Consider the following 12,648-nt stretch of genomic DNA (forward strand, 5'->3'; position numbering starts at 1 on the left):
AAATGTTCGATGTCCGTTGTCCGTTTGTCCAGTCACTGCTGCAGTGTTCCGTTCCGTTCCTGAGTTCGGGCCCACCAACAAAGTGGCTTCGAAAATCAATTGGAGAACTGGTGGCGATTCCTGCTGTCGACACTGCGCCATCCCTCCAACTTGGCTGCGCTCTGCTCCCTGATCCCTTCTTCTCGTCCAGCTCCTGGAATCGAGAATCGAAGTCCGTTAATTTATGTAGTTATGTATTGCCAGGTTGCCAGGATACCCGAAACAATGGACAATTGCTGCTGCTGTTACAGCATGCGAAGTGTAGGCCTGTTTGCCGTGCGCTTTTGTCTGCTGGAGGTGTTGAAATTCTGAAAAAAACATATAATCAATAAAGGATCAATTTGAATTCCATAAAATTAACCAATTTGGGGATGGAATTTTCAAGATAATCCCAGATTTTTTATTTATATTTTCAAAATTTTAATAAATTTTAAAACAGCGTGTAAAGGGTTGCCTTTTTATTTCCATATTAGACATATTCTTTATCCATTTCATTTTTAATTTGATAACTCTCAAGCCCCTTAAAGTGACGACTCCCATGCTCCATCAAGTTATGTCCAACCCCTTAAATAAAAAAAAATTAAAAAGTTGATGGAAACCCCCACACGCCGTCCCTACAACAAAGGGACATCAATAAATCATCAACAATAAAAGCATAAGGGAAATGAACAAGGATAATGCAAGGGCAATCCTTTTGCACAGCCAACAGCTGCTCACCCACACTGCTGGAAAAAGTGTGAAAATGTCAGCGGTAATGGGGAGTTATCTCCATCTCCGGCGGCAATAAATGCTCAGCCATTTGTGGAATGGGCGCCATATAATGGCCAAAACGGAAATGTTGTTTGCAGCCAATTCATTGCCAACAAACAGTTGCGAAAACGGCAAACAACAAACAGCATAAACACCCCCTGCAGGCTTACGCAGGAGCAACACCATACCAATGAATAGGAGGTGGTGGTGGGGCAGTGGGAACAATGGCAAAAGCAGCAGCCACAGCCACAGCAGCAGCAGCAATAGCAGGCACAGAATCAGCAGAAGCTGCAACTGGAGACCGCAAAATGTGTTGCCACAACCCTTGGGGCAATGAAGCTGGAGCAGGAGCCACAGCTCTTTGGCCGGAGTTGTAGATGGAAACTCATAAGTTGGTCGTCTGGCAGACAAATCCTCAGAGCAAGTGCATTCATTCATTGGCAATAACAATCAAACTGCTGTTGGCAGTACACAAGCCCTTTGCCCTGCCCCTTTTTGCTCATCTCTGGATGCCATTCAACTTGTTTGCACTGCTGCTGCTGCTGCTGCTGTTGCTGCTGCCGACAATAGCAACAACAGCAATAACAGCAATAACAGCAAGCAACATGCAACAGCAAAACAGCTATGGTAACCACAAGCAACCAACTCGGTGCTGTTGACTTTAATATTTCGGTTTTCCGTTTATTACAATCCCCCCAAGATCAAATATACTGAAAATCGTCGTAGATACCGGGAAATATTCACTCTATGTGGGAAAGGTAAACCTTAACCAGTCACTCCTGGGAATCCGATAAAGCGACCATAAATTTTAGAGTTTCCCCTCATTTCATCAAGTTCTCAAGTTCAATTTGGCACTGCCGTTCGCCTTTATAGATTTACAATATTTACATAGTTGCATTCGACCAGATAAGACAGCGATAAAGAGTTCAATCGCATCGGTTTATTGGCCTGCAACGTTTGTTGTTCAATTGCCGCTTGACTCTAGCTCTCTTTCTGTTTTCTGTTTTTAAATAAATAATATTGTGTAATGATAGTAATAATCCATATCTCAGCAGGCGAGCGAGTTTTGTGTAATCATTGATTAAATAGTTTTTCATTTACGATTTCACACTTTCACTTTATCCAACGGAAGATAAAAAGTGACTCGTTCGGAGGTCACATTATTTACCCAACCGTAATCCCTTAGTTATATCTGGTCTCAAAGCGAGAGAATCTTCTGCAATAAGTCATAATATGGCCATGCAGTTAATCAATAATGCAATAATGGCCATAAATCGCAAACCGTTGCAGGCGCCACTCCTCTCGCTCGATATTGGCCAGATATCGACTGATGGCTATCAAAGGCGCCAGCGGCGGCAAAGCAGAATGTCAACAGTTTAATAAATAAAATCAGTCAGCAGTGCCAGCCAGATGGGTTGCCAAGACAGGCGCGCGACTGCAATTAAAGGCTAAAAAAAGGGGCAAAGTCAAAGAACAAGTGCGGCAAATATCATCTCGGATCACTCACATGTTGCTCTTGCTGCTGGTGTGCTGATGCTGATGTTGCAGCTTGTCGTCGTGTGCGACAGGAGCTGATTGTTGCTGGTCCCAGATCGGAATCAGAATCAGAAACAGCGGCATCAGCGAAATCAGCGTCGACACATGCGATATTTGAGTCTCGGTTGAGAATTATGATCGATTTATTATGCGACAACGAACGACGGCAGCAGCAACAGCAACATGGCCAACTTGGCTGTGACAGGTTTCGGGCCTTGCTTCGGGTTCTTGGCCCACAGAATATGCGCAAGACATTGATTTTCGCCAGGTAATGAGGCAACTCATTAATCATTTTTTCGTTGCGCACTGGCTGGGGGATTATGTTGCTGCGACTGCAACAGGCACACCGGCAACAACAGCAGTTGCTGCCTGCCTGCCTCTGACGGAATGCTGGCAACATGTTGAGCGTGCAGCTGCAGCAGCCGCTTCTCCTTGCATCAGCATCCTGGCTGGCTGGCTGGCTGACTGGCTAACTTGCTGGCTGCTGCTGTCTCCTCTTGTTCTCTGCTTGATTTTGTTAACCTTTTGACCATTTGAAGTTATTTTTGTATGCTTTACTGCCAATTTGGTGGTCATTGGCCATTCACTTGACTTGCGCCTGTTGCTTGTCCGTTGTCTCTTGGCTGTCTGTTGCTGTTGTGTTGCAGTTGCTGTTGCTGTTGGTGTTGCTGTTGCTCTTGCGGTTGCTCTTTTGGCACACAACGCACAATGTCTGACAGTTTGGCCGATTGCCTGGCCTGTGTCGCTGTTGTTTTTGGTGTTGCAGTTCCTGTTGCTTTTGCCTTGATATTGCTCTTGCACTCCCCAATGTTGTCACGGTCACCTCCTCCTGACTTGTGGCACACACTTCTGATGCTCAACTGGCAGAAAGGGCAGAAAAATGGGATGGTAAACTTAATAAGTGCACTACATTTCCACTATCAATCACTATCTTGCAGCAAAGATGAACTACTTTATTAAGAAATGCTGATAGGAAGTGAAAAGTTTGTATAAATTATTAAAGAGAAATAAGTATTTAAATATTTAACGAAAATTAAAAGTATAATTTTCTTAGATTAATGATCAATACATTAACCCCGTGACTAATGAAGGGTATCAAAGATGTTCCTGGATGGGTTTATTGCCACTTTTCTGCACTTGTCGCGCACAGTTGGCCAACTTGTAAATGCCTGTCGTTGCGGTCGTTTGGGGGCCATTAGCCTTCGCCTTCATCTTTGGGGTTAGCCACACGCACAAATCCCGAAATTCTGGCAAAATTTCTTCATTTTCGATGAGCAACCCGACGCTGCCGGCTGCAACCTGCAGTTGTTGGCAATTATTTATAGTTTCTGATGTATTCAATTTATTATGCAGATGGTTAGAAAGTTGCTAAATACTTGATGTACGACTCAAACATATTGGGTGTAATTTTTCTCTGACTACCAAAGGAAGTTCAAGAGAAATCCCAACCAGATGCAGATGAGTTTATATTAGACATGCAAAAGTTTTCGTTCAGCGTCATAAGGAAATATTCAAGGAAATTCAAAAAAATATTTACGATTTTCTCACGATTACCATTCATTGATGAATGGTTCATGGAGTTGAAGAACATCTAGTGGATCCCCCGTTTGCTTAATTCGAAATCTATCCATGGTGTTAAAAACGCCGTTTGCTATCAAAGTCCGCTTAAAGTTCATCACACTTTAGACGGTAATTAATTACGGATACTTGCAACAAAAAAAGCACTCTAGTCAGAAGCCAGTAATTAAACATAAATAACCAAGACAACTTAATTTTGAAGGTTGGCCATTCCACAGCCGCAGTCGATCGATCGACATGCAATTCTCTATGCACTAAAGTTTAAAGGCCAGTTGGAAGAAAAAAATCCAGCCACAACGGCGATAGATAGCCAAGAGAGAGAAAAAAAAACATTTTCTAATTTATTAATATGTTTAAGAGGGAAAAAAATCTATTTGGCAAACAAGACCGACTGACAGCTAACATAGATCGCCGTGGCTGGCGGAGACCATTAGAAAGCGATTAGATAGCGATACAGATACAGATACTCGATCTCCCCCTCCTCGGTTAAAGACATATGTAACCCACGAGCCTGTCGGCCCAAGGAGTAGCGGCCAAAACAATGTCAGCCGAACAACAATGGCAGCTAAACATGGCAAGTTAACAGTTTAATTTACCAAGAGACAAACAAAAAATGCCGCTACATGCTAGCTAGCTAGCCAAACGATATGCGGATATTTAATGTATCCGCCAGATACGTAACATAGAAAAAAATAAAATACCGCTCTCAATCTCAGGACCTAAACAAAAGCGGCCAAAACAAAAAATACCCAACTGCAGTTATCGCTCATTATGGATCGTGATCAATGGCGTATCGGGTCTGTGTGAGAGATCCCCGAAAAAAAACACGAGGAACCGCAAGATAAACGCACTCTGGAGTCTACCGAAAACAAAAGGCTCTCTCTCTCCAGGTCAGGCCAACAAGTGTTGCTGGCCAACAAACCGAGCAAAAAGGCCGAAAAGGCAACGGTAACAATCTGGCGAACCAATATTTTTGTCCAAGCTTCCGCCTCGCATCCTTTTTCGGTCCTAATTTTGCATGCCCTGCTTCGAGAAACGGACCAGAGACCGAGGTAACTAAACGACCCAAGGCTAAATGACCGTTGAAGATTAGCCCAAAATATCGGTCTTGGCCAATAAGCACTTCAAGGAGCGCTACTATAAATTTTAAACCCTTTTTATGCTGCGTTAAGCCTGCAATTTGGGCAAATTTAAGTTTAATATTGGGATTATTATATAAAATGGATTAATATTTGTAAAGAAATTGTTTAGCCAATATATAAAGTTTAATTTAATGTAACATTTAACGTTTAAAATGTATTTAAAACTTTAAATCAACATTTCTTTTCTGATAATTTGACGTACACATGATGAACGTGAAAAAAACACATTTCAATTCAACAGATAAATATTTAAAAAATTTATTTTAATTTATTCAACCTTTAAGGGATCAGGTTGTGCCTCCTATGCCAAACCCTGCTGCATTTCATTATGTTAATAAAGCATTTAATTAACGCACCATTTATGGCCATCAACCCAATCGAATGCAGTTTACTTTCCTGGCCTCCACCTTGCCCCTTCCGCATCCCGATCGAGATCCTTTCCGCCAAGATCCTCCTTCTCATTCACATCTCCATTGTGCTGCGTGCAGCGTATCTGAAGGCAAAAAATAAAAAAAAACGTAAAAAATAGCCGACACAGCTGCGGTTTAGGCGGCATTATGGCTAAGACCTTAACAAAAACAAAAAAAGAAAATAAGAAGGAAAAACGCAAACCAAAAAATGCGGTAACCGCAAATGTTTTGCTGTAATTTCTGGTGTTTTTGCTTAAACGCTTCGATTTGGATTCGTTATGCTACAGATACAGATACTGATACGCTTTTTAAGATACACTTTCAATGCTCTTGGCCTTTTGCTTTTTGTTCTCCAGCGGCAAATGACATTGAAATGAATAGGGTTTGTCTTTGAAAGTGGCAAAAAATGTATGCCGTACCGGTTGATTGGGCATATAGGAGGAGGTTCTAGGAAGTTTTTGTGCCGATTTTTTGGATTTTGACTTGCCATGGGAATTGATATATGAAGTTGGATACAGAACTATATAAAAACTTACTCAACAGGGATATATGAACTCTTATGAACTGAAAGGAATACAGATATCAATATTTTAGGCAATAAATGAGTTTTAAAAAAAGATCAACTGGAATATCAACTTTAATTTTCCACTTATATATTTATCATATATTTTATTTTGTTATTATAAAGATTTAATTAAGCTGACTCAAACCACCATTTATTTTCAGCAGCAGCAGTTGGATACTTAAATTTAAAAGAAAATTTATTAATTTCCACCTGTTAGGAAACTGGTTAGCTTTCATAAGCTTAACCATAAATATATATTTTATTGACCTCCCGTTGGCCAATGTCCCGTGAAGCTTCCATCTCTTGGCTAAGCAACCAATCCTAAGTAGTTTTCTATGTCAACCGCTCACATTACCCACCCGATTTGGCGGCATTATAACCATTTTCCATATTCATACTTTAAGCCCATACGCACAACTTCTTAGCTGTCAGGCGGAACAATGATAATTTCCAAACCAAAAACTGGCTTCCATCCCATCCAAAAAATACTTGAATGAGTAAAAAAGGAAACATTTTGGCTTTACCGTTAGCCGACTATAACCCATCAATTATATTGTAATGATGTCTGGCTTTAGCTACTTCTGCTGCTACTTCTCCTGCTGCACTCGCAGTCACAGTCACAGCCGCAGTCGCATCTACAGAAATCATGAGCAGGAATGGCAACTGGGCAACATGCTCATTATCAACGTCATCATTGGGCGGCGATTGGGACTGTTGGGGGGTAGGATAGAGGACCATGGGCATGGGCATTAGAATGTGGCCCAAGTCAAAGACATCCACATTTGAGTTCGAAAAGCAAAACTACTTATAGCACTGATGAGAATCGCGCCCGCCGAATCCACGCAGCTTCCAGCAGACTGACACTCGCCGCTGCCAATCGATGCACTGGAAAAAGTATTAGAGGCTTTGAAAAAGAAATTAAACTATTTTAAATTTAACATTTAAATTTAAAAAACATAACAAGCTTTTACTATATCTTAATTTATAATATTTTATAATTTATTTTTCCATGCTACTGAAGAATTTCTTTCCTAGCTTTCTTCGCCAGTGTACCCTTTGGAACTTTTTAGCCGTTGTAGCATTTGCATTCGAGTGTCCACTAAACGTCAATTAAGTGGGCTTTACCCACTACTCGGGATGGTTGGTCAGTTTGATTTGGTCGCCACTCCTGCTCCAGCTCCTCTCTTAGCTCTTATTCCCTCACTTTTCAGAGAAGGTTTCAGGAGTTTCGCTCCAACTGCGATTTCCACTTTGCCCAGTACAAATACATAACATAACATAACATGAAGTAATAGCTATAACAATATTGTGTACACAAGATCCTAGTGGAGGAGGGGCTGTCTAGGTTGGAAGAATCTTCAACGGCGGCATCATCGTTGTCGTCATCATCATCTGCATGTGTGAGCCTCTCCCAGCGGTTTTCCCAGTGGTTTCGGTGATGGTGCGGTGGCGGCTCCCTTTGTCATTCCGCCATGACGCATGCGTAACGTTCGATTTGATTCAATTAATGGACGGGAATTGTCTGTACGTGTGGTTTGATTGGGTTGGGTTCGTTTTGGTTTGGTTTTGGTTTTGGTTTAAGCATTTGTGTGCTTTTCTTAGCTTTGATTTGTTTTTTCTGTGGTCCAGGCAGACTGCGGGGCAGACTTTTCAGTTGCTGATGGGTTGGGATATGTGGATGGAGGTGGATTTCAAGTCGGAGATGTAGCAGAAGCTCGAGTGCTATGCAAACACATTAAGTATTGTGGACTCGCGGTCATGGCAAGTGGTGCTATTCGGGGAAGTATGTGGCCTTTCATAGGGATTAATTGAAAATAAATACTTGTAATAATATTTTGTTAATATATTCTTAAAGCCATTATTATAAGAATTATACCATTTTAGACCATACCATAGATTTGATGTAAAATAGATGTTGCGAGTGTGAATAATCAGTTCCTTTGAAACTAGAAATAAGTGTGGCAACATTGAAGTTGTTCAACACTACTAACCAGTGTTAAGATCGGCAGTTTATAAATGTTTTGAACTAAAATGTGAACTAAAATGAAAAATGGAAATCCTTTTGGACCGTGAGAGTCCCAACCATCGACTTCTTTAGCTTTTCATCTCATTTAAAACAAAGCACTTTAGCTACGATTCATCTTAACTTCTAAAACAATGTCAAGCAAAGTATTTGACTGCTAATAATTGATTATATTCATATGCTAAATAAATGGAAGCTCTAGCCCCGATCATGATTAATTGCAAATTCATTTTGAATACGTTGAGCATCAATCACGACATTCCAAATACGCCCCTCAACTACACCCAGTCGCTCATTAAAATTAACCGCTCATAATGATTATCTTTAAAAACTAAACGCCCGCATTGTCGCGTCAAATGTATCTGCATTCAAACGAAAAATCTTTTTTTTACTGACTGACTGGCTCATCATATTCACCCATAGTCAAGCCCCAAAGCTTTATTTGTCAAGTGCGCAATTATTTATAGTTATATTTTTTATATATTTTTTTTTTGCCAAACAGCTGGAGACGCCAACGCGGCAGCTGGGAGTTGCTAGTTGCCAGTTGCTTTTTCTTGTTGTTGTTGCTGCTGCGGTGCATAATAATACCAATTGCTGGCGTTTGACGTTCGTCGCAGCAGCACCACCAGCAGCAATTAACAATTTTTAACCTTGTTGTGCATGATGCATGTGGCTGTGAGAGCACTCCGATCATCCGATGATGATGATGATCATTACTTTGAGATGAGATACTGACGATGCTGATGCACTCGAACGTGTGCATAAAAAGCTGTTAAATGTTTTTAGATTTTCGTAACGCGTCGAGTGCTCTTCGATTTTGCAATTAAATCGATTTCAATTTCGTGGCATTACTAGCAGTTGCAAATACGAGAGACATCATCGACCCCATTTGCATAATCGATTGGTGATTGGCAACGGCTGTCGTTAGATATTATTAATTATGAAAGTTTTATTCGACTTTCAGTGATCTCCGGGCATAGACAATCTTAATTTATAGATCGTTGCTGCAATACGATATTCTCGTTAGTATTTAGCTTGGTTTTTTGAAAGAAAAAACTGTGATGATTTCGACTGCTAATGAAGTGTGCATTTCGCAAGTGCTTAGTTTCCATGCCGTTTTATGGCGTTCAGCACTCAGGTCATTTAATTTCTCATTTAAAATTAACACAAATTCCCAAAGAGCTTTCCGGAATACCTCACATAACATTTACCCTGTTACCCACAACAGCAATAACAACTTCACTCACAGCAGCAACATCAGCTGCAGCAGTAGCCTCAGCAACATCACAATTGCAATCAGAGTAGCGTGACTTTGTTGTTTGATTGTTGCTGCGGCAAAAGTGAAGGTTGAAAAAGCTGGAAAGGCGACAATTAATGCTCTAATAAAGCCAAAGAAAGATGCAACACGAGCAGCAGCAGCAAAGGCAGCCGCAGCAACATGCGACAGCAGCAATTTCTGTTGCAAGTGCAACATCTGCAACAGTCGCCGCGCGAGTTTCCGTTAATAATGTTGTCAAAGCGTTCCGATGCGTTGATAAGCGCTTTCGTTTTGACGCTCTATTATGTGGGCGTGACCGCTGGGAATAACGCATCTGACTTTGTGACAATGGGCGATCTGCGGAGCAGAAGTAGGCGTGGTCAGCTGAATACTTCACGTCCCGGTGGCATGATAATGGAGGGCATTGGATTCCAGTACACCATGCGATATCAGCCGGGATTCCACTTAAACAAGTTGGCCCAGCAGCAGGGGGCGGATGGCGGAATGGGAGATCCACCTGTGACGGAGGCACCTATGCCCATGCCTACGCCTATGCCACCACCCGAAACACCTGCACCACCACCACCTGAACCAACACCACCAAAGCCAATGGATTCAGATCAAGATATACCCATGCGTCCAACAACAATGCCAATAGAGGTATCAAGAGAATATCCAAAGGTTCTACATGAGACTCCTTCAATAGTATGTACACTTTCAGGATATTCCAACACCACCAGCCGACGGATTCGATGATGATGATGCCCACACCAAGTAAAACGCCTGGTACCAAACCTAGTCCGAAACCCTCGATGAGACCTCCAGTTCCAATGCCACCATCCAGCACAAAGACGTCTATTATGCGGCCTCATCATAGCATTAAGAACATACTCTTCGGATCACCAATCCAGGCGAATCTCATCCTCAAGAAACCCAATGCACCACGTTCGAAGGGCAAGGGCTTTCTCAGCCTATTCGAGGTGATCAAGTTCCCCAATACCAAGTGCAGTGTGTCCATGGGCGACATCCGGAGCATGGAGGGCGTCTGTTACCATGAGTTTGAGTGCAAAAGCCTCGGGGGGATTCCTACCGAGAGCTGCGCCGAGGGCGTGGGCGTCTGTTGTGTGTGTGAGTGAAAGTCCAACGATCGATTTGAAAGATATCGAAAATCTAATATCTTTCACTTGCAGTCGTCAATGGATGTGGTGATGTCACCAGCCAGCAAATCCTCTACTTCGAGAGTCCCAACTATCCGAATGCAGTGCGGGAAATGATGATCTGCGTCCTAATCATCAATGTAAAGAAGGGAGTGCAGCAGCTGAGACTGGATTTCCAAATGTTCGAGGTGGGAGTCGTAATCTTATATGCAAAGTCTTTAATTGATTTTCCATGATCCTCAGCTAAGTCGTCCCAGCAATGGCGATTGCCTCGATGATCAGTTTATAGTCTCGGGACATAATACTAACTTTCAGATACCCATTCTGTGTGGCATTAACACAGGACAGCATAGTGAGCACTTTAAACTGACTTAATTTTAGTGCTGGTTAATTTCATTCATTCTATGTTCCAGTTTATATCCATGTTGGTGATTCAAATGAGGGCAAAGTCTATCTTTCGGTTTTTATGAAAGTCTCGGGAGGAGGACGTTCCTTTAATATAAAAGTCACTCAGGTGGAGGACAACTTGGCTCCCAATAATTGCTTGCAATATTTCTCTGAGGCTGAAGGTCTTATAAAATCATTCAACTATGATACAGATGGTTCGATAGTGGACAACAGAGAGGCTACCTATTTTGTAGGCTTTGATTATTTATAAATTAACTAATGTTAATGGATTTTTCTTAATCTAGAACAATCTGAACTATGCCATATGCCTGGAACGCTTGAAGAATGTATGCAGTGTGTCTTATAATACCGAACAGCTAGGCGGAGATCAGCCTGACTTTCAAATTGTCAATAAAGATGAAGGTAATTCGCTTAAAAATTAAACTTTTATATATTTTAAAACTATTATTAACTTATTTTAACTATTCAAAAGCCGAAAACGATTTAATTTCCGACGGCCAGGCTGGCGCTGGCATCTTCAACTGTCCGGATGACTTTATAGCCATCAACTCAGTACCTCTTTGTGGAGAAAGATTCAATGATGGCCGGGAAAGCGACGATTTCACCATGCACGCCACCGTGAGGGACACCGCCGCCGGTCCCATCATCCTGCCCTTCCGCACCGATGCCGAATATGTGGGTCGCGGCTTTCGCCTGCTCTACAGACAGGAACTCTGTGCCTGAGATCCCTTGGAAATGTGCATGTCGATCACTAGTTCAAAAGATGCATATGTTTCGCAGACTTTGGATTTGGCTTCATCATACCGTTGTTTGGCTTAAAGACAGTCGGAGAAAATATCTCATAAAAATAGGAAGAAGTCTATTTATTTACCTTTCCCTCTATAGTTTTCCGTTCCTATGAGAATAAAGTGTCCTGTAGTCTAAAATTTGTATTAGTTCCCCACCAGATGAGCTTTAATAAGTAATATAACCATAATTTAAAATCATTTCTCTCCGTGCACATATGGAATTTATCACGCTTTGGTCAACTGGAGGGCATTTGTGTTGGCAACTTTGGAAATTGAGATTGTGCGGTGCCTTTATGGGAACGACAGTTTCCGTTCCCAGTGCTGCCCCCGTGTTAATGTGTTTTATGTGATTCAAAGCGTTTTGGTGGCTTAGTTTTGGCGCCGCCCACCCACCGCGACTGGGCGGTCCGCGGGTTCGTAGTTCACACACCATCTAGCATCTAACATCTAGTCACTAATATCTAGCTTCCACGAGAGGGTCTCGATATAGCCGATTGTCGAGTCGATTGGCGTTGGTGTTCGTTGACAGGTTTATTTCAAATTTTCACGTCTCGCCAGGGCCAAAAAAAAAAAAACAGAGATACGAAACTATGACGAAATCTATAACTCGCCGCATCGCCATCGTCGCCGTCTCCGTTCGTCGCTCGATTTGCGGTCTCTATGCTTAAATTTGTAATAAATTTGATTTTTTCCTTTCGATTGCGATTTTCCCTTGGCTGGGATTCGTTTGCCAAGCTGCCGCATGATAAAGTCACAATTAACCCACGCCTTTTTCGTAGCGGTACTCTTACATATATTTGCATATCATTTTGATTGTTTGGATTCGGGCTGAACTCTCGATGCCGTCGCTCAACTAACATGGGGTGATGACTAAAAAGTGTTCAGTCCCCAGCACCAGCACTAGCGCTAGCACCGCCATCAACGGCTACAACAACCACAACTAGACCAAAGCAATCATGAAAACGACAACAAAAATTACTTCTCGACCAACAAT

General features: G+C 42.0%; 1 protein-coding gene across 1 annotated transcript; it reads left to right on the top strand.

Annotated features, from left to right (window-relative positions):
- Positions 1–9,443: 9,443 nt before the first annotated feature.
- On the top strand, positions 9,444–12,011 carry LOC108117077. The gene is made up of 7 exons (XM_041818987.1): positions 9,444–9,982; positions 10,042–10,429; positions 10,492–10,646; positions 10,702–10,810; positions 10,872–11,095; positions 11,151–11,268; positions 11,339–12,011. The coding sequence occupies exons 1-7, from the start codon at positions 9,482–9,484 to the stop codon at positions 11,587–11,589; spliced, it is 1,746 nt and encodes a 581-aa protein (XP_041674921.1). The 5' UTR covers positions 9,444–9,481; the 3' UTR covers positions 11,590–12,011.
- The last annotated feature ends 637 nt before the right edge of the window (positions 12,012–12,648 follow it).

Source organism: Drosophila eugracilis, unplaced genomic scaffold, assembly GCF_018153835.1.
Source record: "Drosophila eugracilis isolate 14026-0451.02 unplaced genomic scaffold, ASM1815383v1 contig_440, whole genome shotgun sequence".
Classification (NCBI taxonomy): Eukaryota; Metazoa; Arthropoda; class Insecta; order Diptera; family Drosophilidae; genus Drosophila; species Drosophila eugracilis.

What these genes read in the sequence shown, in the direction of transcription:
- LOC108117077 (XM_041818987.1), top strand. Translation starts at nt 9,482, where the DNA reads ATGCGACAGCAGCAATTTCTGTTGCAAGTGCAACATCTGCAACAGTCG. An exon ending in ACAGAGAGGCTACCTATTTT is followed by an intron (nt 11,096 to 11,150) that starts GTAGGCTTTGAT and finishes TTCTTAATCTAG; the next exon opens with AACAATCTGAACTATGCCAT. An exon ending in AATTGTCAATAAAGATGAAG is followed by an intron (nt 11,269 to 11,338) that starts GTAATTCGCTTA and finishes ACTATTCAAAAG; the next exon opens with CCGAAAACGATTTAATTTCC.